Raw genomic sequence first — 25,367 nt, 5'->3', positions numbered from 1 at the left:
CATTTCTCATTTAAAGCTATACCAGTCTATTTCAAAAGATAAAAAAGGCATAAGTAATATACCTGTAACAAAAATAGCAAGTTATATAATAAGGGAAATATTTAACCATCATCTTGAGTCATTTTTACCTGGAGATAAAACTCTTCCTTGTACAATGGAGCAAATTTATCAGCAGAGAGCAATAAATCCTAAACAAAGAGAATTATCCTTCATTGTGAATTCAGCTGTCTTTTTGGAGGAAGTAATTTCTGAGCTTTTATGCAAAATTCTTTGTATATTCTCATATGTCTTGGCTACTGAAAATCCATGTAAAGCAAAAGCCAATGTTACAGATATTGTTACAAGATTAGTAAAATCAATTGTGCTGGAATTCACCACTTCACAAATTTTAGTTGCAGATCACTTGCATGAAAATCTCTATTTTTCAGAAGGATACAAAGAAATGGTTAAAAAAACTGTTAGTATTATTTATGAAAAAATATTAGATGATTATCAATCTCTGTTTCATATTTATAGAGCTATACAAAATGATGCTGTTGGGTTTGGGGAAAAAATATATCATCTTCTGTTAGAAGAAATTTATGATTATCAGGTGGAGTCATTAGTTTTAGGAAAATTAGAAACTTCTTCCTATTCCTCCCTCCAAGAGAAGAATATCATCAGAAATGTACTCAGCACCATCAACAATGATAGCCATGACTTGCCATCATGCATTACTGTATTGCCTCGTTCCCTTTTAGAAAATATGATTTACAAGATTCTGGCACGTATGTTTCCTTCACCTGAGACTGAAATAGAACCAAACGAGGAAGGGGTGCCACCAGATTATGCGTTTGTGAATACAGCTTCAAAACTAACTGATGATATTATAACAGAAATTTCTGAACATGAGATTAGACTTGCTGAGGCAGAGGAACATGTGGAAAATTTGCAATTAGGGGCAACTGATGACTTTGTTGACTCTGTATGTAACAATATTATTAAAAAAATTAAGTTTGAAGATGAAGTGCAGAAAGATGCATACAAAAGAGGAGGCTCATTCCTTGGGAGAATAGCTGGTTTCATTATGAAGGAAATTGTGGACCACCATCTGCAACCATTTCTATGTGATGAAAAATCATTTCCCAGTGACTTACCCAGAAATGATGATGTCATTGAACTCTTGAATCCCATTAAAGAAAAAATACAGTCCTTCCCCCAGACTTCTGTATACTCTGCTATGTTTTTGGAGGATGTCGTCTTTGACCTTGTTCGCAAATTTTATACTCTACCAAAAACTGCTGAAAGTCCTAAGGACAAAGAGATATCGGAAAGAAGTATCATGGGCCTGGCTATTAAATTTGCAAATGTTCTGATAGGGGAATTTAGGAAAAGCAAAATTAAAGTTCTAACAAGTGCTGAAAAAATGTTTGCATTTCCACCAGTAAATAAAGAAACAGTTGATAAAGTATGTGATTCTGTGTATGATGAGGTGACAGAAATATATGGATCTAAAAATGTTCAGAAACATGATAGAAGTAACATTGTTATAGAGATGGTTGCTGCTTTAACTAAGAAGGCAATCTCTGCTTTCAAGATTCAGCCACTTTTTTCAGGAGGCCAGTCTTCCACCTTGTTTTCATATCTAGATGTGGATAGCATCATGCAAAGAATTCAACACCTACCATATAAAACCTTTACAAAGATAAACAGAAGCTTGAAGGAGAACCCAGTTTCTTCACTAGAACAGTTACCTACACTTATTCCCCTAAGCTCAGACCTGAAAAACAAAATGGACACTTTGGAAATAGATAGCAGAGCAGTTAATGGAAAAGAGAACTTCAAAAAGAAGACATCAATGAAAACAGGCAGCATCCAGCAGCCAATATGTATTAATATAAGTAGTATTATGAAGAGCAAAGTAACTACCATAGCATTAGAGTCAGTTGGAGGTATGGCAAAGAAAAAGAAAGGGGATGAAAAGAAAAAGGAAACTTCAATTGGAAAAGATGAGAACATATCAAAACTTACTTCAACGACAACCAGTGTGAAAAGTAAAGATACTCCGGGGCCAGATTTGGGTACAGCATTTACAAAGAATGAAATCAAGAAGAAAGACCGCGTGTCTAGAAGAGATGAGAAAGGGCGAGGTGATGAGCTATATCAACATCTTTCACCAGCTATGAATGATACAAAAAACAAAGTTATCCTGGAACCGAGTTTTGAAATATGTTGTAAAAAGAAGAGTGACAAGAAAAAAGGAAGTTCGTTAGGAAAAGGGGATATACCTCTTGAATTACCATCTCTGACATCCAAAGTGAGAACTACAGAGATCCAAGAAAAGAGGAGGGATTCTCCAGCTTACCCAGCTACAAATGACAAACAGATCTTACATTCTAAACATGCCCAAAATGTCCCTGTAAGCATTTACAGAAATGTTTTAGAAACATCATCTCTCCAAGGACCAGTGGATGATTTAAATTACCCAAGCCTCCTAGGTGAAAACGCAGCATATGTAACTCAAGCTTGTGGCAAGGATTTTGCCCAGCATGCCTCAGTGAATTCAGCTAAACAAAATGCTCCTGCAAAAGAGGAAGAGAATGAGATCCAAAGGCAACCTCATAAATGGGACAATCCTCAGAACCTACTAGAAAATAAACCCAGGATTTTCCCTGCTAACTTTTTAGAAGATGTTATCTTTGAAATAGTTAACAAATTGATTTTTTCTTCTTCACTGGATACATATGCTGCATGTCAAAATGTAACCAATGATGTAAATCCAGCTGAGCTCTATGGTATGGCTATGAAACTGATTGATTCCCTGTTAAAGGAGTTTTCAGATGCTCAAATTAAAGTATTAAACCCAGATCAAGGAATTAAGTTCCTTCCATCTGAGGATAACGTTTCAGCAGTTCATAAAGCACCTCTCAGGCAAAAAGAATTGTCTGTGGTTAAAAGACCTTCCAAGAAAAAGATAACTATGGATAATATACCACCCATACATAACACGGTACCTGCAACTAAATTACCTTCTTCAGGTCAGACACCTTTTACGGCTAAAATACCATCAATTGATAAAATGTTGGTCAATAAGATTGTTCACTCCTCTATATGCAATATCTTACAGGATTATAGATCTCAGGACTCTATCTGTGAGGACATAAATTTTAATGTTGAAAAATTAGCAAAAAGGCTAGCTAATGCAGTAATAGAAGAAATTCTTCAGTATCAGCTAAACTTGCTATTTTATGATGAGGGTCCAGATCCAGAATGTTTGCCTCTAGAATCTAAGAAGGTTATGAAAAAGGTCCATAAAGTGGCCCAGAGAGCCTGCAAAGAATGTCAGACATCATCACCGTATACCATAATGCTGCCTTATGAATTTTTAGAAAGGATAATTTCTTCTCTCCTATCGAGAATTTTCTCAACAGTAGCCAATGCTAAAACAGAAATGTCTGAGGATAATTTGTACACAGAGTTAGATTTCCTTCAAATGAAGTTAGCAAGTACAGTTAAAACAGAGATCTCCAAAGATGAAGATATGATTATACAGTATGTAAAATCCTTACATCCTAATGATGATGAAATTATTCAGTTAGTGGTTCAAACTGTTTATAATAATCTCTTGCCTCAATTTGGATCTCAAGAGAGCATACGAAAGTGTATTAGCAGTGGTTGCAAAATCCTTTCAGAAGCCATAGTCAATTTAGTTGTACAGGAAGTGACTGGAAATCAGTTACAAAACTATTTTTCTGGAGAACTAACACCACTTCAGTGTACAGAAATTGATAGTACTATTGAAAATATCCTTAGAGGTGTTACCCAAACCAGTGAAGTTCCCCAGCCTCAACCATCCCGGGCTTACAAACTGCCTTTTAACATAATAGAAGAAATTGCTGTAAAGTTTTTGTCAAAGCTTCTATCTATGTTTCCAAAAGCAGATAAAGAACAAAACAATTTTCTGAACGCTGAAATGCAAAAAATAAGCTCAAAAATCTTGAGTTCATTTCAACAATATATCTCTCAAAGTCATATTACAGTAGTGCCACAGGTCAAAGAGTCCTCCACTGTGTCTTTAACAGACAGTGCAACTATTGAAAAAGTAGTCACTTCTGTTTATAGCACTGTTCTAAAGCACTCGGGCTCCCATATTTCGGTGTACAAAGATTTAATGGGGAAGAGCAATGTCCTTTCTGACATAATAGGATTTTTAATGGTGAAGGAAATTTCCAATTCAGAATTTCATCCTCAAGAACAGGAAGAAACATCAATTCAGAGTTAGTTCTAGAAGCCGTCAAAATTATGGAAAAGGTGGCTAAGATTATTGATGATCTGAAGTCAAAGAAAAAGTCTCCAACCAAAAAAGAGGCTGTATTAGATGCCAGGTTTTTAGAGGAAACACTTGCCTTGTTCTTGGCTAAACTAGTCAAGTTGCCAAGTGCCTCAAGCAAAGATGCTGAAAACTTATCAAAGCCTGAGTTAAATAAAATTGCATCCCAATTGACAAAATCCGTGACAGCTGAAATTTCCAGGAAAAACATTAGTATTGTAGCTACCAATCCTGAAGAATACTTTTTAAATCCAGAAAGCATAGAAATTATTTCTCAGATGGTTGATTCTGTTTATAATTGTGTACTACAACAATCTGGAACACATGAAGAACTTTATCATGATATGAAAGATACAAACTGCATCTTTCCTCAAGAAATGGCTTCTTTAATTATCAGGAAAGTTTCCAGTTGTCCATTAGCAATGATTAGCTCAGGAGATCCATGTGCTAATCTCTTTGGTGATTTGGACATTGATCGAATTGTTGAAAAGGTGCATGAGCACACTATCAAAATAGAACCTGGACTAGAGCAAAAAGGGTTAGATCAAGGTTTAAGGCAAGAGGAGCTTTCGGTTAGGATAATTCCTCACCTCGGCAAAGAACCAATTAATATTGATCCCGACATTGTTGCAGAGCACTTAGGGGTGATTTCTATAAAAACACAGTCTCTTGAGAAGCTGCAGACCGAGTGTTTAGCTAGAACTGGACACAGCATTGAAACATTGAGAAGAGCATCAATAAATGGGAAGAGTTACTCAACTGAGATACCTGCTGCGGGAAACAGAAAGAAAGAAAAACGCATTTATTTGGATCAGATGGGACGACTGAACGTAAAGCCTTTAGAGGTAAGTGCAAAAGGCAGTGGTGAAAAGAAATGAGCAATTAGTAAGACCTGTCTGTCGTCCTTCTGTGATTTCCTTTTTCAGGGAGGTCTGTGGGAATGCACTTGTAAAGTATGGTCAATTTCTCTTGCCCAGCCCAGTCGAATTAGGGACTCTGATTCCTCCAGTACAATCCTCTGCTTTCCTGGGACTAACCCCATCAGCAATGTGGCTCATGTAAAGGTGGCAGGCTAGTTTCCAGTAGCCAGTCAAACTGAACTGCCATTTCTTGAACAATGGGAGTGCAGAGAAACACCCTTAATAGCAAACAGAGCTGATTGGAATTATAGTTTTCATTTGGCAACTCAGAGGAAATACAATTCTGACAGTTACCACAATTTTCTTTTTAATGGATATACATTGTCATAGTACTATATGAGTCCAAAAGGGCCAGTTAGACTATCAGCTAAACTAGTCTCTATTGGATTGAAATCCTCAATCTTAAAGCTCCTCAGAAGTATTGTTTTCACTTAGTAACATTTATCAACAAACATTAGACCAAAAGCTCTTTAGAGTTTTCTTCTTATTTCACTTTTGTTCCCTTTGTTTCCCAGTTCTCTATATACATCCTCAGCACAAACTAAGTTTCTTTCCCATTCTAGCCTTGTTCTGGATCCAGTTGTCTTCGTGCTGCTATTTTTATGAACTAGTTTCTCTGCAGTCCCATATTTGGGCTCCAAATGTACTTCAGTAATGGGCATCTGAATTGCCAAAATGCTGTCCTTAGTACAATGCAACTATTTGAAAAAGTAGTTAGTTCTGTGTACTGATCTTAGGGGCAGTGTTGCCAGGAGATAGAGTTCCACTGATCAACCCCATTTTCCGATTGAATACCAAAGCCCCTAGGTGTAAATGAGCCTCTTGCACTATGCACTCACACACCTGTGGCTCACAAACAGGGCAAAGTTCTATGGAACTAGCCTGCCTGGAGCCTAGGCCCAGGAGCATGTTTTCCTTAACACCATTTTCCAACTCACTGAACTAAGTCTCAGAGCTAGTGAATACATTGATGGGTACTTTTTTTTGTTCCAAATACTGAGACTGTCATACACTGATGGAAATCTCCCTGGTCCTTAATTTCTTGGACTAGATAAAGGTCCTTTCTAGCTCTCAAATGTCCTTTTCTCTCTGGGCTTTCAAAATTATACTAGTATTTACTTAGTAGTCTTCATTTATATGTAAGTAATTCCTTGGGCACAAAATCTGTCTAAACTGTAGAACATGACTCTCATGTCATTACTTCTTAACCATCTGCAGACATACCCATCCGTTCTTCGTCTTGGTTACCTGCTTTCTTCTCTTACATCCTTTATCAGTAGTTTAACTATCTCTTATAGCCCAGAGGAACTTGAAAGAGAATAGCTAATCCAAAACAACTACCCCTGCTAACCTTAAGGGAAGTGAAAGTTGCCTTAAGGAAATTAGACACAGGTAGCGCAGCATGCTTCAGTTGTTTTGATTCCTTCCAGCTATCTGAATAGCAGTGTCACGAGAATGAGGGTTACAGAAAGAATAGATCGGTTTAGAAAACCCAGACAACTCTGTCAGAAATCTACAAGCCAGGCCTCATTTGCTATTTTGAGGTACCAAAACTTCCTAATACACCAGACACATGCCTATTAAAGCTCATACCGTGTCACATTCACATTCCAAAGCCATATACAATGATCTATTTTTTGACCCCTTTCCCTCCACCAGCACAGATAACCAAAATTGATTATTTCCATTTCTTACAGAAGTTCTTTAATTTTGTTTTGCACGAAGGATATTCCTTTAAGGCAGCATTTATCTGAAAATCTGGTTTGCAGTGTTACAGAGGGATCTAAGATTGATAACTCAAATTAACTTGAAAGTTCTGTGGCATCATCAAAAGGCTACAGAAATGGGAAAAGTTATTTGTTTAATTGTAATGGTCTCTTCCTTAATCTGTCTTTAACATTGCAAAATGGAAAGTAACATTTGACTAGGGAAGTGAGAATGAAAAGTTACTCTTTGAAGCTTCCTTTGGAAAATATGTTCCAAGGATTAGGGTGTTGGAGGGGTGAGGAGTGAACATTCAAAGTCCTTCACAATTTTGCCATTATTCATCAGTTTTAAAAATCCTGGTCAGCCAACACTTTGCCTTTTTCATGAAAATTTCTTTATTTAGATTGCTGTATTAGTTCCCTAGTAAGGAGTTCAGAAAGACATGTTATCGTGTCTAAATCTGTTATAAGACTTTCAAAGCAAATGATGAAAACAGTGTACTTAAAGTATGCATTTTGCATTTCTTGATGAGTGAAACGTAAAATTTGAAGCAAAAGGAGGAACCTTAGTTAGGATCTCTTCTTTGAACTGGACTGTTAATCTTGAATGCAAAAAAGAATTATAGAAAAGAGCAAATATTGCTTATGATTTTCATTTATTTTTTCTTTTAAATATATGACTAATATATAAGTAAAAGGCACTTAAAGATAAGTAATTTTACTAAATTGAAATAGAAACCATGTGAAAGTTGCCTTACTATTCAATACAGTAGAACCACAGCAAAAATGACTGAATTGGTTGTTTTTTAACATTCATTGTCTCTTTAATTCCAGACTTCTAGTAGAAATTCATTTCAGAGTTTAATAAAGCCCGACATCACCAAAGTGGAGCTTTTAAAAGATGTCCAAAGCAAAAAAGATCTTATCATTCGGTTAATAACTCATGATATTAGTCAAGAAAATTTAGAAAATAAAGAAGAAAGCTTAGCTTCTGATGAAGATGAAGTTGTTTTACAAGAGGTTGTTAAAGAAGAAGAATTTCCAGAAAGCCCACTTGAAGATCAAGTAAAAGAAGACATGAAGCTCACTACCAGCACAGTGGCTCACCCTAAGCCACTGATGAGCAATCACAGTCTGAAAAAATTTTTGTCAGTAGGAAAATGTCAGCCCAAATCCAGTGTAACTATAATGACTGAAGTGTCACCAGCAAAACAGACGGAATCTGAACAGACACTAATAAGAACTGATTCTAACATTGATGTAACTACCTCAGAATGCTTGACTGTCACAAACTCGTCTTGGGAGAAAAAGACACAACTGAGCGTAAGTGAGAAATGTAACTGTCAGTGACCAGGTTTCTATAGAAAGGGTAGGGAGTTTCACAAACTTAGCCCAAGTAATACACATTGGGTAGGAAGATAAGGGCATCAACTGGATCCCAAGTAGTCTCTCCCAGATCTGATGATATTTACAACAAAAGGGAAATGATTAACAGATGAAGCCAGGAGCCTCAATTGAAGAAAAACAGATCATGGAAAGAGTCCTAGGCTATTTAGAAGGACAAGAAAAACAGAAAATAGAAACTGGTTAGGAGAAATACAAGCTAATTATTTAAAATGATAGGTTGTGGGGGGTTTTGGTACACTGCCCTGTAAATATTCATTGGAAGTTTTGTGTGTACCAACTCCATTCCAGTGGGCAGGACCAGAAGATGGACTTGAAGGGGAGTAAAAACATTCAGGCAAATCCAGCCTATCTAGGTTTGAATTCTGGCTTTGTCACTTAGTAGCTATGTGACTTTGGGGAAAGTTATTTAACCAACTATCTTCTTAAAAATTACTTATCCAGCTTGTTAGTTGAATATGTTGAATATTCCCCCTGTAAACAGCCCATAAACTCTAGCTCTTATCCCTGGTTCTGTACCCTTCTAGTGGTGATCTGGGCCTCACTGACCTCTTGGGTTAGCCCTCCCCCCAAAATTGTACCTTACTCATATGTATGGGGATTACACGATTTAGAATTTCCTAGTAAAACAGTCCCATGGATTATCCATTTGCAGGAAACCTGGGTTCAATGCCTGGGTTGGGAAGATCCTCTGGAAAAGGGAAAGGCTACCCACTCCAGTATTCTGGCCTGGAGAATTCCATGGACTACAGTCTATGGAGTTGCAAAGAGTCATACATGACTGAGCGACTTTCACTTTCACTTCTTTCCAGTTAACTCAGAAGCAGCAATGAACCAGAGAAAACAAAACACAGGGCTATGACTCTGACCAGTTCAGGAGCTCATCAGGTCAATAGCCTTGCACAAACTCTATGTATTGGGATCTGTTTATTTACTGGAAAGCCATGTGAAATCTCATGAGCAAACAAAGTGTGCCTGGTCAGAAATGCTGGCTATATAGATAACTAAGGAAATGTTGTGGTATGTTTTATTTATTATAAACACTCTTTTGTGTCTTGTATTTTTCCAGGAAACAGAAATGAGACCTAACACCGAACCAACACATCACTTCATCCATAGAATGATGAGTGCATCTTCATATAATGAAGATCTGGCTTCGTCTTCTAGGTACAGTCAGTTAAAGTAATACTAGTTGGCTAAGGAAATAGAAATCTGAAATGAACGTTATGTTGATGGGAAGAATGGGCCCCTCAAGTAAATCTGTGAGGAAGCCAGTTTAGCCCTTCAATCTCCCCTCACTCCTTCCCCTAACTCCCCTCTGTGTTTACTTCCTGGGCCCTCCCTTCACATCTTTTCTCCTATTCCTATTTACCTGGTCTCTACTTTCTTCTCCTGGGATCTGCTTTCTAGTTTAGTTACTTTGAGTCTTTAATGTGTTAGGTTCTTGAATCTGGGAGACAGGCTCTGAGGCAACAGTCCCCACTTAGTTCACATATGTACCTAAATGCTTAGCAGGGTTGCACTGTCAGAAGAATCCCAAGGACATAGAGGGGCAATGTAAATTAGAGCACTCAGGGAAGAATTCTTAAAAGCATTAGAGTTGGAGTTGGGCTTTAAATGATGGATAAGATTTAGATAAGACCATCCAGGTTGGAAAAGACTATAAGAGAAAGGCTGGACCATGTGATATCTATAGGGACAGGGAGGAACAAAGTACACTGAAGTCTTAATAGTTTTTCTAGAATAGCCAAAACATGTCTAAAATTGCTCTTGTGTTCATAAGAATATTCACAAACTGGGAACGGTAGCACTCTGTTTTTGTTTTTTAAAACTTTTTATTTTATATTGGGGTATCACCAATGAACAATGTTGTAATAATTTCAGGTAGACATCAAAGGGATTCAGCCATACATGTATACATGTATCCATTCTCCCCCAAACTCCCTTCCCATCCAGGCTGCCACATAACATCGAGCAGAGTTCCCTGTGCTATACAGTACTTCCTTGTTGGTTATCTGCTTTAAATACAGCAGTGTGTACATGTCCATCCCAAACTCCCTAACCACCCCTTCACCCCACCCTCCCCGCTGGTAACCATAAGCTCAGAACAGTAGCACTTTGTATCATGGGAGAAATAGGGCATAAGGAAGAAAATCCACCCTGTCCCAACTATATCCTTTTCCACCTGGCACCATGAAATTAAGGTTTCTTTTTGACCCAATGCTATTTTAGGACATCCACTCCTGGCCCACCACTGGCTTTATCTCCACTCACGCTTGTCTTAACATACATAATTAGTATTGCAGGCAAATCTCAACTATTGGTATCATTGCATAAGACAAGTGGGAACATATAAAACCAAAGTCAATGTAGCTGTCATTTTTATTTTGACATACCATGCCAGGTTTGCATCTATATAAATAAAGACTTGCACAGATGGTTCTTTAACAGTCATTATTATTCATTGATCATTATTCATTCCTTCATATAAAATACAAAGAAAATGAAATGTCTTGTATCTTTTCTTTAGTTTTGATGACGAACATTCCACAGATCCAGGTGCCAAGGTTACAGAAGGTTGGATTGATTTCTTTTCTTACTTTAAATTAGATTGTATTTAAAAAGAGAGTTTGTTCATCACATTGATGAATACTGAGTTTTCCAGTAGGCTGATCTATGGAGGAATCAGTGTCAGTTAACCAGTTAGTGTGATGAACTAGTTTGCTTTTTCTGAAACACTAGTAAGATTCCATTAATAATTGTGGTGAAAAGTATGTAGTGTGACTATAAGTTTACAGTTACCATGATCCTGTGGGAAATATCCAGGAAATAAAGGTTTATCACATCTATATGTAGACTACAGCCCATGTTACTAGGATTTAATAATCTCTTTAAGAATGTATGCTTGCTTTATATAACTAGGTTGCTGCTGCTGCTAAGTCGCTTCAGTCATGTCCGACTCTGTGCAACCCCACAGACGGCAGCCCACCAGGCTCCCCGTCCCTGGGATTCTCCAGGCAAGAACACTGGAGTGGGTACTGGAGTGGGGTGCCATTGCCTTCTCTGATATAACTAGGTTAGCCCTAGTAAAATATATTTAAAAGCTTTTAAAGCTAAAAATGAAACCTACATTTATTTGCTTACATTAAATCCTGGCTAGGGTGCACCCCACTTTAATTCTGTCTCTGTTAAAACTGACTCCTTATTTATGAGTTGGGTTTGGTCCTCTATTCTTTTAAAGCTCAAAGGATCAATGTGGCTCTAACAGTGGGACAGCACTGAGGTAGGGGTATCATGTTTACTGTAAAGATGGCCTGAAAACTCCAACTACAGACCTGGAGTTGCCCTTGGTTGTTTCAAGCCTGCACCCACTCAAGAAGTTATTCAAGAAATATATCCTCTCCATTTGAGAGTGGAAATAACATTCATTAAAAGATGAATCATAGAATGGAGGTAAGTTGCCAGAATCCCATAAACAGGTCATCATCAGAGGATGATACGTCACTGGCGTGTTTCCTGTATTATGGAATCATAGGCTGTCAGAGCCAGAAAGTAGCTAGTATAACCTTATTTTACAGCTGAACAGACCAAGGTTCAGGATAGGGAAGTGACTTGTCCAAGGTCATACTGGCAGTCAGAATATAGATCCCAAGTCTCCTAAATCTGAACTCAATGTCATTGTTTTCTTCAACTTCACTGCAGTGAGTCACACTTAGATATAGGTATTCTGTGGTAATATTTAATATCGCACCTGTCCAGTTCATGCATTCATTCACATTCAACAGAGTCACTGAGCACTTTCTTCGGGCTGGACACTGTTCTAAGTTGTGGAGATACAGCTGCGAATGAGAGACAAAGTCTTCACCTCCTTCTAATTGGGAAGAGGATATAAACACAATAGGGCTTCCTCTGGGGTGGTGAAGAGTTGGCCAGGACTGAGCGACTGAGTACAGCACATAAACACAATAATTCTAGATAGGAATAAGTACTTCCCATTTCACCCAGGATAAAAGCCAGGGTCTTTACAATGGCTTACAAGGCCACACATGGTCTGGATTCCACTCACCCCTCCTGGTGACCTCTCTGACCACCTCTCTTTATGATCCCTCTTAATCACTCCACTCCAGCCACATGAACATTTATCTTCTTCAGATCTTTGCTGAAATATTATATTCGAAGTCAAAAATTCCCTGAACACTTTTCTTTAAAACTGAAACCCCAATACCACCCCAGCACTCCCTGCTTTAATTTTATCCCTAGCATTTGTACCATCTGAAAGCTTTTTTAAAATTTTGTTTATTGACTTTCTCCCTTCCCTAGAATGTTAGTTCCATGAGGGCAGGGATTTTTCTCTGTTCACTGTATCCCCACGTGTCTACAAAAGAAGCACAGAGTAGATACTCAGTACACATTTGTGAAATTGATGATGAATATGAAAAAAATAATAAAGAAGAGCCCAAGTGATATAGAATGACTGACTAGATTAGTTTGGTCCAAGAAGTCTAGAAACATCAGATCTTAATAACGGGAAGGAAGTAACCACAAGAAGATCTGGAAGCAGAGGGTCCCACACAGAGTTCAGTAAGTGCAAGGACCCTAGATGGGATGAGCTTGGCATGTTAGAGGCATCTTCCCCACGACCTGTGCCCAGAATTTGAGGATCTCACCTCTTTCGGTTTCTTCTGCTTGCCTAGTTTCTGCGATTCTCTGATGAAATTATTGAGGTTATTTTTGTGCCAAAATGTGTACATGTCTCAGAAATAACTGTTTTCCAATATTGTGTTTTGATCACAGAAAGTCTTGAATGTCCATGTCTGGAGAATTTGAGCAGTCTTGAGGTAAATATTTTTCACTGGCTCCCCTCATTGTGAGCCAGTGGAACCCTGACAGAAATGAGGGAGTGCCTTAAAGTAAGGGTGTGGCATGCCTTGAGGGGCCTCAGGAAGCACTCCCAGTTGGGGCCAACCCCTGGTTGAAGTTATTGTCCCCGAGTAAGTGCATAGAGCAAGTCCCTTAGCACCTGAGAACAATGGCACGCAAAGAGTGAGGCCCTGGAACTAGAGGGCCCGGTGGGGGCAGCGAGGAAACAGATGCTTCGAAGAGGAAGGGGCGCTGGCTGAGGGAAATGAACGCTGGCTCCATCTGCTTTGCAGGGTACCCTTCCTAGGCAGCTTTCCAAAAATCTGGCCCACTCCTTAGTGTGATCCCAGGAAATTCCCTCCACCTAAATCCCTCTTAGGAAGTCTCTGAGGAGACTGAAACTACAGATCCTCCTAGATCCTCCTCTCTGTTTTGTATTACTTTTGCTTTACTCTTGGTTCACTTTAACCATCCCCCAGCATGCATGTACACACACATAAACACAAACCATCCCCCTTATCCTGCGTTATTTTCTTCACACCACTTAGGTCACCATTTAGTCATTTATTCAACATCAAGTGCCTACTGTGTGCCAAGGGCTAGAGATTCAGAAGTAAACAAAGCTGTCAAATATTCCTGCCCTCATCCTCTGGCAGAGGATTCACTTGAGTATAAGCTTCATGACAGCAAGGGCTTGTCTCTTTCACTCATAACTGTATGCCCAGCACCTAACATAGGACTGAGATAAAGTAGATGCTCAATAAATGTTTGTCAGAAGAACAGCCTTAGCACCATCAGAGTCAAATTTCAACTAAGTCAGGAGTGCCTCAACTCCTACCCCCATAAAGCTGATGGACAGCCCTGTGTGGGAACTGTTAAACAGAGCAGAGGTTCTCAACCCTGGCTGCAGCCTGGAATCAACTTTAACAACTGATGCCCAGCGTCCCATCCCGAGATTCAGATTCAGTTGGTCTGGGTTGCAGCCTGGGCCCTGGGTGATTTTGATGAACAGGCAGTGTTGAGAACCACTGAGTTAACAGACTTGTGTCTGGCCATTTAGTAGCATCTGCCCCTTCCCCTCCTTCCTTTAGATAAGGAATTCTCAACCTGACTTCATGCTAGAGTCACCCAGGCAACTTAGAAAAGAGAACAATGCTTTCCCCAGCCTCAGGGATTCCTGTTCGTTTGGGGCGGGGTCCAAGCATGCCTGTTTGTAATATTTCTCCAGATGGTTGTGTTGGGCAGCCAACGTTGAGAACCAGTCCCTTAGATTGCTCTGTCCCAGTTTATCCCTTTATATATCCTATCCTCAGTATCTTAATCCATAAACTGCCTCAAATCCAAAATTTCACCATAATACTCTGCTCTCCATACCAACGATAGGTGTTGGTGTGGAGAGCTTCTCTCATCTCTCATGCTTCTCTCATCTTGCCTTCATTGATTTGCCCCATCCTTTTTAACCGCCCTCACCATGGCACACCTAGCCCAGCCACCTCCCCCAGCCTATTGCAGGCCCTTCTGGGACCCTGCTGCTGCTGCCTTCCAGGGGGTGAGGAAGGTCCACAGAGCAGAGCCAGCACCTGAGCCACCATCTCCGCCCTGCCCCCTCCAGGCTGCTGCAACCTCACACTGCCACTGTCTTGCTCCAGACCTCACAATGGTTAAGAATTATTTCAAAGAAGATTGGGGTAGTAAAATGGACCTCCCCTTGCCTCCTCCTTCCCTTAAGACCTCCACTATCATAAGCTTTGCTCAGAGAAGGATCGAAAATGTTTTATTTGTTCCAAGCTCCAGGAGGGGAGGGGCAGCAGGGCTGACATTGTTCTGTGACCTGGGACAGGTGAGCCCTTGAAATTATCCGCCAGGGGCAGCCCTTGTCTGAGTCTGGCGCCAATCCTGGGTGTCCTAATTAGCAAGAATTATGAGAAGTCATGCCTAGGAATAACCAAAGTCCCAGAAGATAATTCTTTGAGACTGAGGGGCCCTGAGATTACTATGTATGATGCCACCATGGTTGTGCCCCCTTCAGGGTTTCTAGTGTTCGCTGTCCATCAAAGGGCAGAGGCTTAAGCTAGTATTTCACCTTTGTCTTGGCAGGTTCTCACCCTCTATCAACGCAGAAGTGACCTGACCAGCCCATATTCCTCAAATGATGGCACTTCAGGTACAACAAATTTATCATTTTAGAATGAAGCTCTCAATTATGTCATTTTGAACATAGAGGAGTTTTGATCATTCACCCCCCTTGCCCATCACATTGAATGGCTCTTGCCTTGCAGCACATCCACCCACCACCAATATGAGGATGAAATAATATGACTTAGTATGTATGTGTGTGTGTGTATGTGAGTCGCTGTCGTGTCTGACTCTTTGCGACTCCATGGATTGTAGCCCTCCAGGCTCCTTTGTCCATGGGATTCTCCAAGCAAGGATACTGGAGTGAGTGGCCATTTCCTTCTCCCTTAGTATGTATGTAGATTGCAATTTGCAGGTTATTATGCATTTCTCTGACTTAAACTTCACAGCAAAGGGGTGACAGGTACTGGAAGTAACATTTATTAGGGACCAGCCATGTACCAGGCATTCTGCTAAGTGCTTTTCTCACATCCACCCTGTGAAGCATCATTTCCATTATATCGACAAGGTAAGTCACTAAAGCTTATCATACCATGCTTCCTTGCAAGTCTTGAAGTTGTCTCTCAGAGAGGAGAAAATGGAGGCAAATGACCTGCCTGAGGTGGCACAGCCAGCAGGTGGCTGAGCCAGGGCTCAAACATCACAGGTCTTGAGGCTCTATCCCATATTCTTTTTCCTGCCAAACAGGGACCACATCTCAGAACTAAGCGGTGACCAGGAACTGCCTGCAGAGTTCAGTGATAAGTAGAAAAGATCCCATCTAGGTTTCCAAGTAGCATGTCCAGTCAAAGAGTAAAATCACATTCTTCTGTGACTTTAGTTTGATGGGGACACCTCCTCCCAACCCCTACATTCTACACATTAGAGGAATTCACTGAGAAGCAGTTCAGATAACCTATTTTTGCTCTGATAAGGGCTTTTGGAGGAAGAAATGCAGAAATGGCTCACCCTGTGCTAAGGTGCTCAAAGTAGTAAAGCTCCCCACAGAGGAGAGTTTACATTGAATTTGAAATTACAATGATACCTGTTTAGGAAAACCCACCCAAAAAGAGGGGACTTCTGGACCAACACAGGCTCATTACAGCTTATTTTTCACAAATAGGATTTTGGGGGAATCAAAATCAGTTCATGGTACGACATGTCATTCCCTAGCCTTGGCATGTGTCATGGCCATAAACACCCAGGTACATTTCTCTCTTCAGAGTGACCAGTACCAACCAAGTGAAGTCCATGGTGCTGCCCACAAAGCAGATCAAAGCAGCAGCAGGGTGTCTTGAAGGAGACCTGGAAATGGTGACCAGGCATCTACATTTTTAACAAGACCCGCAAATTGCAAAAACAAAGCTTTGTTTTTCCCCTCAAGATTTTCAGAATGTGGCCTTGCAGTATACACTTCAATTCTGTTACTAAGTCTGTCTTACTTTTTCAGAAGAGATCTCTCCATTCAAGCCTTTACTTTTGCAAATTTTGGCTTTTTCCTTATTAATTTCCTGGTTGTTCTTATTTTGTTTAAACTATCAGCACATTCCAGTACTGCATTATTGATCTGAAGAGCTAAACTATTCCCACCCCCCTTTATTTGGGGTTAAATTTGCTATCTGCTACCTTAGAACCTTCCCTGGTAGCTCAGACAGTAAAGCGTCTACCTACAATGCAGGAGACTCAGGTTCGATCCCTGGGTCGGGAAGATCCCCTGGAGAAGGAAATGGCAACCCACTCCAGTACTCTTGCCTGGAAAATCCCATGGACTGAGGAGCCTGTTGGGCTACAGTCCATGGGGTCGCAAAGAGTCGGACACGACTGAGCGACTTCACTTCTTCTTCACTTCTTCACCTTAGTTTTAATCGTAGATCCTTGAGGTTCCTAAGGTTATATTGCTAAAGAGAAAAACTGAGGATTTGCAAGAGGTCTAGGAGAACCATGTCTTTTACTAGAAATAAGAAGGTATGTTCTTTATTGCCCTGTGTCTTTTTATGACATCGTCACAATTCATCAGCAACAAAGATAAATGCTCATTTCTGTCCTTACAGATACAACAATCATTTTGTTAACATAAACTATTAGATGCTCTAAGAGCCCTTTGCACAAGACAAGTGGTATAGAACAATGAGTCCAAATGGAGCCTTTTATTGGCCACTCAAGTCCTGTATAGCTCACACAACAAACAGATCACTTGGGTCAGACAACTGAAAATGTTCCCAAACCGAGTGAGAAATGCTAGCCTTTTGTAGTGCACAGCTGCTTTTATCTGGACATTTTGAAATGGACACTAGTACTGTTGAGAGGTGAAAGTTACCTTCTTGTGTGGAATTAGCTCATCAGGCTACCCATGTGACCTTAGACAAGGCACCTGACTTCAAAGGGTTTCTCCTGCTTTCTTCCCAAGGCTGTCAGAAGGAGCAAACTACTCTTTGTGAAAGCACTTTTGAAAACAAAAGCTATTATACAACTACTTATTTCTGAATCCTAAACGATCACTTCCCGGGGCCTGACAGCAATTGGAAAGCCTGGTAACTGATCACATTTCTCTTGGTTGTTCACAGACTTTGAAAAGCCCCATACTTCCTCTAGACAGAGGTCTGAAATGATGAGGAAGAAGATATCATCAACTTTCTCCAAAGTGTTTTCAAGATCTAACACCAGTGTTCCGAAACCTTTCTCACCCTCACCCCCTCACCAAGAGAGAAAGTGAGACTGTAATACCCAATAACAATAAGCATGTTGACCTTCCTCAAAAAATAAATGGTTGTTAAAGCTGACATTGTGTCCTACACACTGATTCTTATAAATATTGAAAATAAGAGCAAAGAAAACATAAAAAGGCAGTTGGAGAAAAGGAGGGTTTTGATAAATGCTTCTGACAAGCATTTTGGGATGCAAAGAGCAGCTCTGTGTCACATATAGATCCATCTAGCAGGCAGTGCAGGGTTGAAGCTCTGCTCTTGAGGGCCCTGCAGCCTTGCTGGGAAGATGAGAACTAACTTCAAAGCAAACGTGTGATACCAACAAAACAACGTGTCATCACATCTTTCAGGCAGCCTGGGTGTTCAAAGAAGGGAGTCATCGCTGTGGGCTGGAGTGGTCAGGATACATTTGCTGGAGGAAGTGGAATTCAGACAATCCTCAAAGGACCATTAGGATTAGGGAGGCCTTGACGGCACCAGGAAGGCCATCCCCTCAGGTCACACACCTGCATACACTGCTGCCATGCCTGAACAATTTAGCTCTGGCCCATAGGACATTCTACGGTAATGGAAATGGTCTGTATCTGCTCAGTTTGGTACAGGAGGTGCCAGCCCCACGTGGCTATTGTCACTAGCATGACTGAGGAACCCAGTCTTTCCATTTTATTTCAGTTTAAATAGCCACATGTAGCTAGTGGTTCCCTTATCAGACAGCACTAGTCTAATCGGTACAAGGCCTCAGGGACAGCTGCTGCTGCTAAGTCGCTTCAGTCGTGTCCAACTCTGTGCGACCCCAGAGACGACAGCCCACCAGGCTCCCCCGTCCCTGAGATTCTCCAGGCAAGAACACTGGAGTTGGGTGCCATTTCCTTCTCCAATGCAGGAAAGTGAAAAGTGAAAGTGAAGTCGCTCAGTCGTGTCCGACTCTTAGCGACCCCATGGACTGCAGCCCGTCAGGCTCCTCCGTCCATGGGATTTTCCAGGCAAGGGTACTGCAGTGGGGTGCCATTGCTTTCTCCGTCAGGGACAGCAGCCAATTCCAACTAGGTTGAAGGATTCCCTGAAAGTTCATATCCAAAGTCTATCGTCAAACAAAGACGTGTAGAGATCTAACTCCTCAGGGGGGCTTTGAAGCCTCCAGGCATCCTCTTGGTCCCTTTAAGAGACATGAACCACCAGTGTGGCCAGAGAGGAGCTCCTGGTTTCCAGTCATATTTGTGCCACTGCACTTGTCAAAAGTCAATTGATGGAGAAAGGATAAGCCCCATGGAGAACACCAAAGTCAGGGAATCACAAATAGAAAATTGGAACCTGCATCTGCCAGCTGGCCTCAAGCATTGCTTTGGCTAGAAACGGCTTCCAGGAGACAGAAACACATCAAGAAGCTCACTCACTAGTCGTTCTCATACCCCAGCTTTATCCAAGAATTTAGGTCAGTGGAAGGTCTCAGCCTTATACTAATGCCCAAGGGAAATATTTCTAGGAAAGTAAATTTCCTTTATGCTGTACCTATAGTCCAGAAATGTTAAGTGAAGCTTAGTAAATAGAATGGCAGGCAGTTCTGCCCAAATATCACATATACCTAAATTGCACTGCCTTCATCTCATTTCTGCCCTTACATACTGAAGTTCATCGCACGCGGCAGCATAAGTTTAAAGTTAGCTTTTAAAGATCCACAATAATGACAAGCACTGATCTTACATAAGCCTTTGTTTTTATTAAAAAGTAATACCAAAAAATAAAACTTTTTTAAAGTAATAGCAATCCGTTTGGAAATCGAAAGCTATAAAAGCTACAGTGAAAAGTTTTCCTCTTCTCTCCCAGCTGTTGGCCTGGTTCACCTCTCCCAAAGCAATCTCTATTACCAATGGGACCAGTATCCTTCTCAGAGATAGGCTTTGGATAACAAGTGTATTTTCATATGACTTTAGCAAGAAGTCTAATATCCTCCCTCAAACAAGGCAGAAAACGGAGAGGAAGAGGGAGGTGAGAATGGAAGGAGAGAATGCGTGCACGCTATCTGACAGCTACTATGTCCTAATATCACTGCATTCGTAGTCTCAAAGTCAGTCATTTTTTAAAATGCTCTTCTGTCTAATGAACTAAATGTCAAAAGGTGAGCACCAGAATGGGAGGAAAGGTGCCTACCATAGCTCTTCAAAGTCTGCTGGCCAAAATACATTAAGAGTGTATGAGCTGGTAACTACAGTCCTTAGAGATAGAACCATTTAAATATTTTTTTTAAATGAAAGCACTAAAAGTAAGAATGCAGTGAAATAAAATGCAAATTAGAATAACCCAAATGTATCACAATATACCTTTTAGAGAAGAAAACAGGAATAAAATGATAAAAATCCAGTGTTGCCCAGATGTAGGGAATTACATTTGAACTCTACAGTGGTGACAATCCTACAAATTTGATCTTTCTGAAAAGCAGTCTAACAATAAGATGAGTTATGGTTCCAGCTGTACTTTTGGACCTGGTAACTACATTTAGGTAAATTTGGTCCAAGGGAATAATATAAAGTGAAAAAAAATGTAAAAGACTATATGAAAATGTACATAGCATTACTATTAATTATGAAGAAAAATTAAAACAATCCTAGTGGGAAACTCGGAGAAGGCAATGGCACCCCACTCCAGTACTCTTGCCTGGAAAATCCCATGGACGGAGTAGCCTGCTAGGCTGTAGTCCATGGGGTCGCTAAGAGTCGGACACGACTGAGCCACTTCACTTTCACTTTTCACTTTCCTGCATTGGAGAAGGAAATGGCAACCCGCTCCAGCGTTCTTGCCTGGAGAATCCCAGGGACAGGGGAGCCTGGTGGGCCGTCCTCTATGGGGTCGCACAGAGTCGGACACGACTGAAGCGACTTAGCAGCAGCAGCAGTGGGACACTGGTGTGGTGTATTATCAGGAAAGAATGCTATACAGGCACTGAAAAATGACAAGGATAGTGAAAATCTACACACACAGAAATGCAGATATTAAATAAGTAAAACCAGCACACAAATAAAATCTGAGCACAAAATAAGGCCCTGTTTGGGCCTCCCCACACAGGGGCGCTGGGAGGGGAGGCGTCAGTGCCCCTCCCCTCCCCTCATGTTGTGGACGTGTTCCAAGGGGCCCAACCGGGCCTGCCAAGCAAGCAGGGCATGAACCGGAAGGGCCAGAAGGCGGCCACAGATCCAAGGAGACCCCAGGGTTTCCTGCAACCACCAGGGAAGGCTAGAGGAAAAAAAAAGATGTCACACAGATAACAATTACACTGTATACTTTATGATTTGGCAACCATATGATAAACTAAGAAAAATTCAAAGAACTTAAGAGATCTAAATAATCATGAAGGACTTTTTTTTTTTTTTTGGCTGCTGTTAGCTGCTTGCTAACAAATGCCTTTCTCTTGAGGAAACATCATCACAACCATCTCCAACATCAATTCTTATGCCAATTCTAAACCTAGCCTAAGGTGGATAATACCAAATGCCTCAGTTTCTTATGAGGCGTAGAAAAACCAAGCATTAGTTCAGATTTTTTCGAACAACTTCTGTAAAGACAGTAGGTCATCTTCAGTCAACCCCAAGGTGCTCTTCTAAATTCTAAGCTGACAAAAGGTAACCACATTTTTGACTGATGTTCAGTATAGAAAGTATATTGGCATTAGATATACAATAGCTATACAGCTAGGTGACGAGCATATATTTTAGAGTAACTTGTGTCCTATGCTTTTGCCCCTTTTTAGGACCCAGCACATAATTTCAGTATTCTTAATGATTCATCTAGGGACCAATGTGTCTTTGATGACACGCTACTGGTCATACTTAGTTTGCATGCATGCTAAGTTGCTTCATTTGTGTCCAACTCTTTACAACCCAATGGACTGTAGCCTGCTAGGCTCCTCTGTCCATGGAATTCTCTAGGCAAGAATACAGGAGTGGGTTTCCATGCCCTCATCCAGGGGATCTTCCTGATACAGGGATCAAACTTGCACCTCGTACATTGCAGGCGGACTCTGTACCACTGAGCCACCAGGGAAGCCCATACTTAAAGAATAACAAATGCTTATCACAGATATAATTATTATTTCCAACTGGAAAAAATGATCTGTTCTTATCATTCATTTTATGGTGGAGTTCCCAGTAACACTTGCAGAAATCACGGGCCACCTATTTAGTAAAGGAAAGATACTAGGTTAAATCCTTTCAGTGCAAATAGTCGCACCCAAACATGTCTTCTAAGCTTAACTTTTCAGATGAAAGATATCAGCAAATGTTTGACTTTATTGTTTGGTCTCAACAGCATAGTGCACAGCACTTTATACTTCACTAGACTACCATTTAGACAATGACCAGGCTATTCCTTTCAAAAAGCTTCAAAACATGTTTACAGAACATCTATACTAGATAAGGATCACTTCCAATTTAGGGTTCACTGAGCCCATAAACTGCCAAGATAGATACTTATGAGGTACACATTCCAGTAGGTTAGAGGAAGGAAAGAGACAGACTAGGGTGTTAATTAGGCCACAAGAAAGAAATACTGATATGCCAAGAAGTAAAAATTGTTCTTAATGAGCACTTTATTCACTGGCTGTTCAGCTTTAAGGTCACTTCGAGTTTGTCCACCAATGAATTGCAACTCTTTTGTGAAGTGAACCCATGAAAGGAACCAGTAAACATTCGTTGTTGCCAAAGATCAACCAAAACCAATAACTAGCTGGTTGTTCTCAGCTGGGCATAGTGCAAGGTGTATTTGCCCCTCTCAGATCTCTGACTCCAGGGAGCATAAGTGACTGACTGCCACAGCTACTGAGCTCTGAAATGTAGTGCTGCTGCACTTTCCATCATCGCTGCATTTTCACCAAGGCCAAATTTCTCATGGGCTGCTCTCAGCCAATGGCAGAGTGTAGCAGAGATGCTAAGATTGGTTATTCCTGCAAGACACAGGACTTCCCCCACAGGTGACTGGGCAGGGATGCTGTCAGGGAAGAAGCCCATCCTCACAAAGGATGGCAGGTCGACCTGATCCCACATTACAGATGCAAAGTAGACAGACTTCATGGGGCAGAACAAGATAATACTTATATCAGCAAACAGCATGGGTATCAGTGGAGTTCTGCCAGTCCCCCAAGGGCAATGCAATGGGCTCAGAGACATGCTACCTATGTGGCGGGTTGCATCACGGCCGAGGAACCCAGGGTCAAGGGCCCAGGACCTTCTGAGCAATGAACAAACAAACCAGTGCTCCTTCCCCTGGGAAGCGAGTGGTTAAACAGTAGTCATACTATGGTCACTTTGCCCTACAGAAATGGTTCAGCATCAAGAAGCAGGTAAACTGTGCTTTCAAGAACCTCAGCAAGAATGTGCAGATGCTCAGGGCCCATGGTGGACTGCCTGTCCTGAAAGACGCATTTGCTTCGCAAGATGTCCTTAGAATCGCACCACCTGGTTAAGAATTCTCCTCTCCACCCTTCCTTCCCTCCCTCTTTCCACCGGCGTTAGAGACCTGCATCTAGCCCCACAGCTCTCCCCTGACTCCCTCCCCACTCTCCCTCATAGGCCCTTACCCTCATAAATCTCTTATGTGTTTAATCCCATCTTGGCCCCTGCTTCTCAGAGAACCCGAGTTATCACAGATGGTGCCAGCAGTGATCCAAGAGAACAGGCTGTGTAAGATGGGGCCTGGGACTGCTTCAGTCACTGCCTGGTGGGCAGAATGGACACTGTCCTGAGGGGATGTGGGGCACAGATAGTCCCAGGCCTTGAGGACCCAACTGCTACAGATTTCTCTGGAGATGATGTGGGAAAACTGAGAAAACAGGCTGCTGGATGTGGTGATTCAGACTTTTGAAAATGGAGGAATAAGGAAGGCCTACAAAGACAGTGGAAATGGCTGGATACTGTTAAGTGTACTGATGCCCTGCAGCAGGGCAATGAGAAATGGATGACCATTAAGTAAAGAGTATGTGTGAGAGCCAGAGGGCCTCCAGCGAGCTTCCCAAGAGCCCCTCAGTTCCTGCAGTGGAGGAGTGGATGCAGCAGAGCAAAAAAGAAGCCATAAGAGTTGCAGAACTCCAGGGAAATTAAATACTCAATATTTAACATATGGCTGATCGGCTTTGCTGCAGTCAGGGCCACATGACTTCATATGGTTGGAAAATCCTTGGGACCCTGAAACGTGGGGTAGGAACATCTGGTTAGACTCTCCTGAAGGCGGTGGCTCTGAAGACACCCCCACCCAGCTCTCAATATGCCAAGGGGGCCATTCTTTCCAAACAAGGGCTTGCACACCCTGTGCTGGAAGATGCTAGAGGCTGCTCCCCTCACCAGACACGCAGTGCCCATCCCCCCCCCCCCGACCCAGGAGCTGTGTCCAGCCTCTTTCCTGGTTACCAAACTGCTATCTAGAATTAAATTCCAGCATTACCTGGCTAGGGAAGTGCTGGGCCTACCAAAAAGCTGCAAGAATTAACTGGCAGGTACTGACAGGAGCCATGGGAACACTGGGTTTGGTTTTCAAGGGTGCTGTATCAAGAATCAGAAAAGCAAGTATTCAGACTTAGAACTTAGCATATAGGATTTAGAGGGCTTCCCAAGTGGCTCAGTGGTAAAAGAATCCAGCTGCAATGCAGGAGACATAGGAGATGCAGGTTCGATCCCTAGGTGGGGAAGATCCCCCGGAGGAGGGCACAGCAACCCACTCCAGTATTCTTGCCTGGAGAAGCCCACTGTCAGAGGAGCCTAGACTATAGGGTTGCAGACTCAGACACGACTGTAGCGACTGAGCACACGCACACACATACGTACAGAATTTAACCCCCAGGCAAGAACTGCAGGGGGTGAGCAGCTTCCACTGAGGTGGCTCACAGAGGACTGGAGAAAGTGCTGGCCACCACTAGGCAAAGTAGAAACACCTGAGCTGTCCTGGCAAAGGACCAAAGAAGGAATGAAGAGGCCAAGGGGAGTAGGTATCCTGGAGAGAAGAGATTACATGAGGTAAGAAACCTCACCAGAGGGTAGTATTCCATAGCAGGGTCCAGAGAATATCCCACTCACCGAGGCACACACTGGTGAGAGGGGCACCAGTGTCGTTAGGTTGAGAGGTGGCCTCCTCTGCAGGCCAGGGATGGCAGTAAGAGATCATCACAGAGCTGGGGCCCCACAGTAATAAAACCCTAGGAAGTGCCGAAGAATTAATACTTTTGAACTGTGGTGGTGAAGACTCTTGAGAGTCCCCTGGACTGCAAGGAGATCAAACCAGTCAATCTTAAAGGAAATCAATTCTGAATAGTATTGGAAGGACTGATGCTGAAGCTGAGGCTCCAATACTGTGGCCACATGATACAAAG

General features: G+C 41.6%; 1 protein-coding gene across 2 annotated transcripts; it reads left to right on the top strand.

Moving 5' to 3' along the window:
- Window positions 1–460: 460 nt before the first annotated feature.
- Window positions 461–18,094, top strand: LOC104968627 (fibrous sheath-interacting protein 2). 2 transcript variants are annotated; one of them, XR_009493528.1, is made up of 7 exons: window positions 461–5,154; window positions 7,770–8,258; window positions 9,409–9,506; window positions 10,870–10,916; window positions 13,134–13,177; window positions 15,297–15,363; window positions 17,879–18,094. XR_009493528.1 is itself a non-coding variant. In XM_024988809.2 (7 exons), the coding sequence occupies exons 1-7, from the start codon at window positions 4,282–4,284 to the stop codon at window positions 18,025–18,027; spliced, it is 1,767 nt and encodes a 588-aa protein (XP_024844577.1). In that variant the 5' UTR covers window positions 472–4,281; the 3' UTR covers window positions 18,028–18,094. The 2 variants fall into 2 exon arrangements, 1 of the variants encoding a protein (XP_024844577.1); XM_024988809.2 differs by having other exon boundaries at window positions 472–5,154.
- Window positions 18,095–25,367: the final 7,273 nt, after the last annotated feature.

The sequence above is a fragment of the Bos taurus genome, chromosome X (genome assembly GCF_002263795.3).
Source record: "Bos taurus isolate L1 Dominette 01449 registration number 42190680 breed Hereford chromosome X, ARS-UCD2.0, whole genome shotgun sequence".
In the NCBI taxonomy this organism is placed as follows: domain Eukaryota; kingdom Metazoa; phylum Chordata; class Mammalia; order Artiodactyla; family Bovidae; genus Bos; species Bos taurus.
Note: the sequence above shows the minus strand (reverse complement) of the source record. Positions and strands in the feature narration are given on the sequence as shown.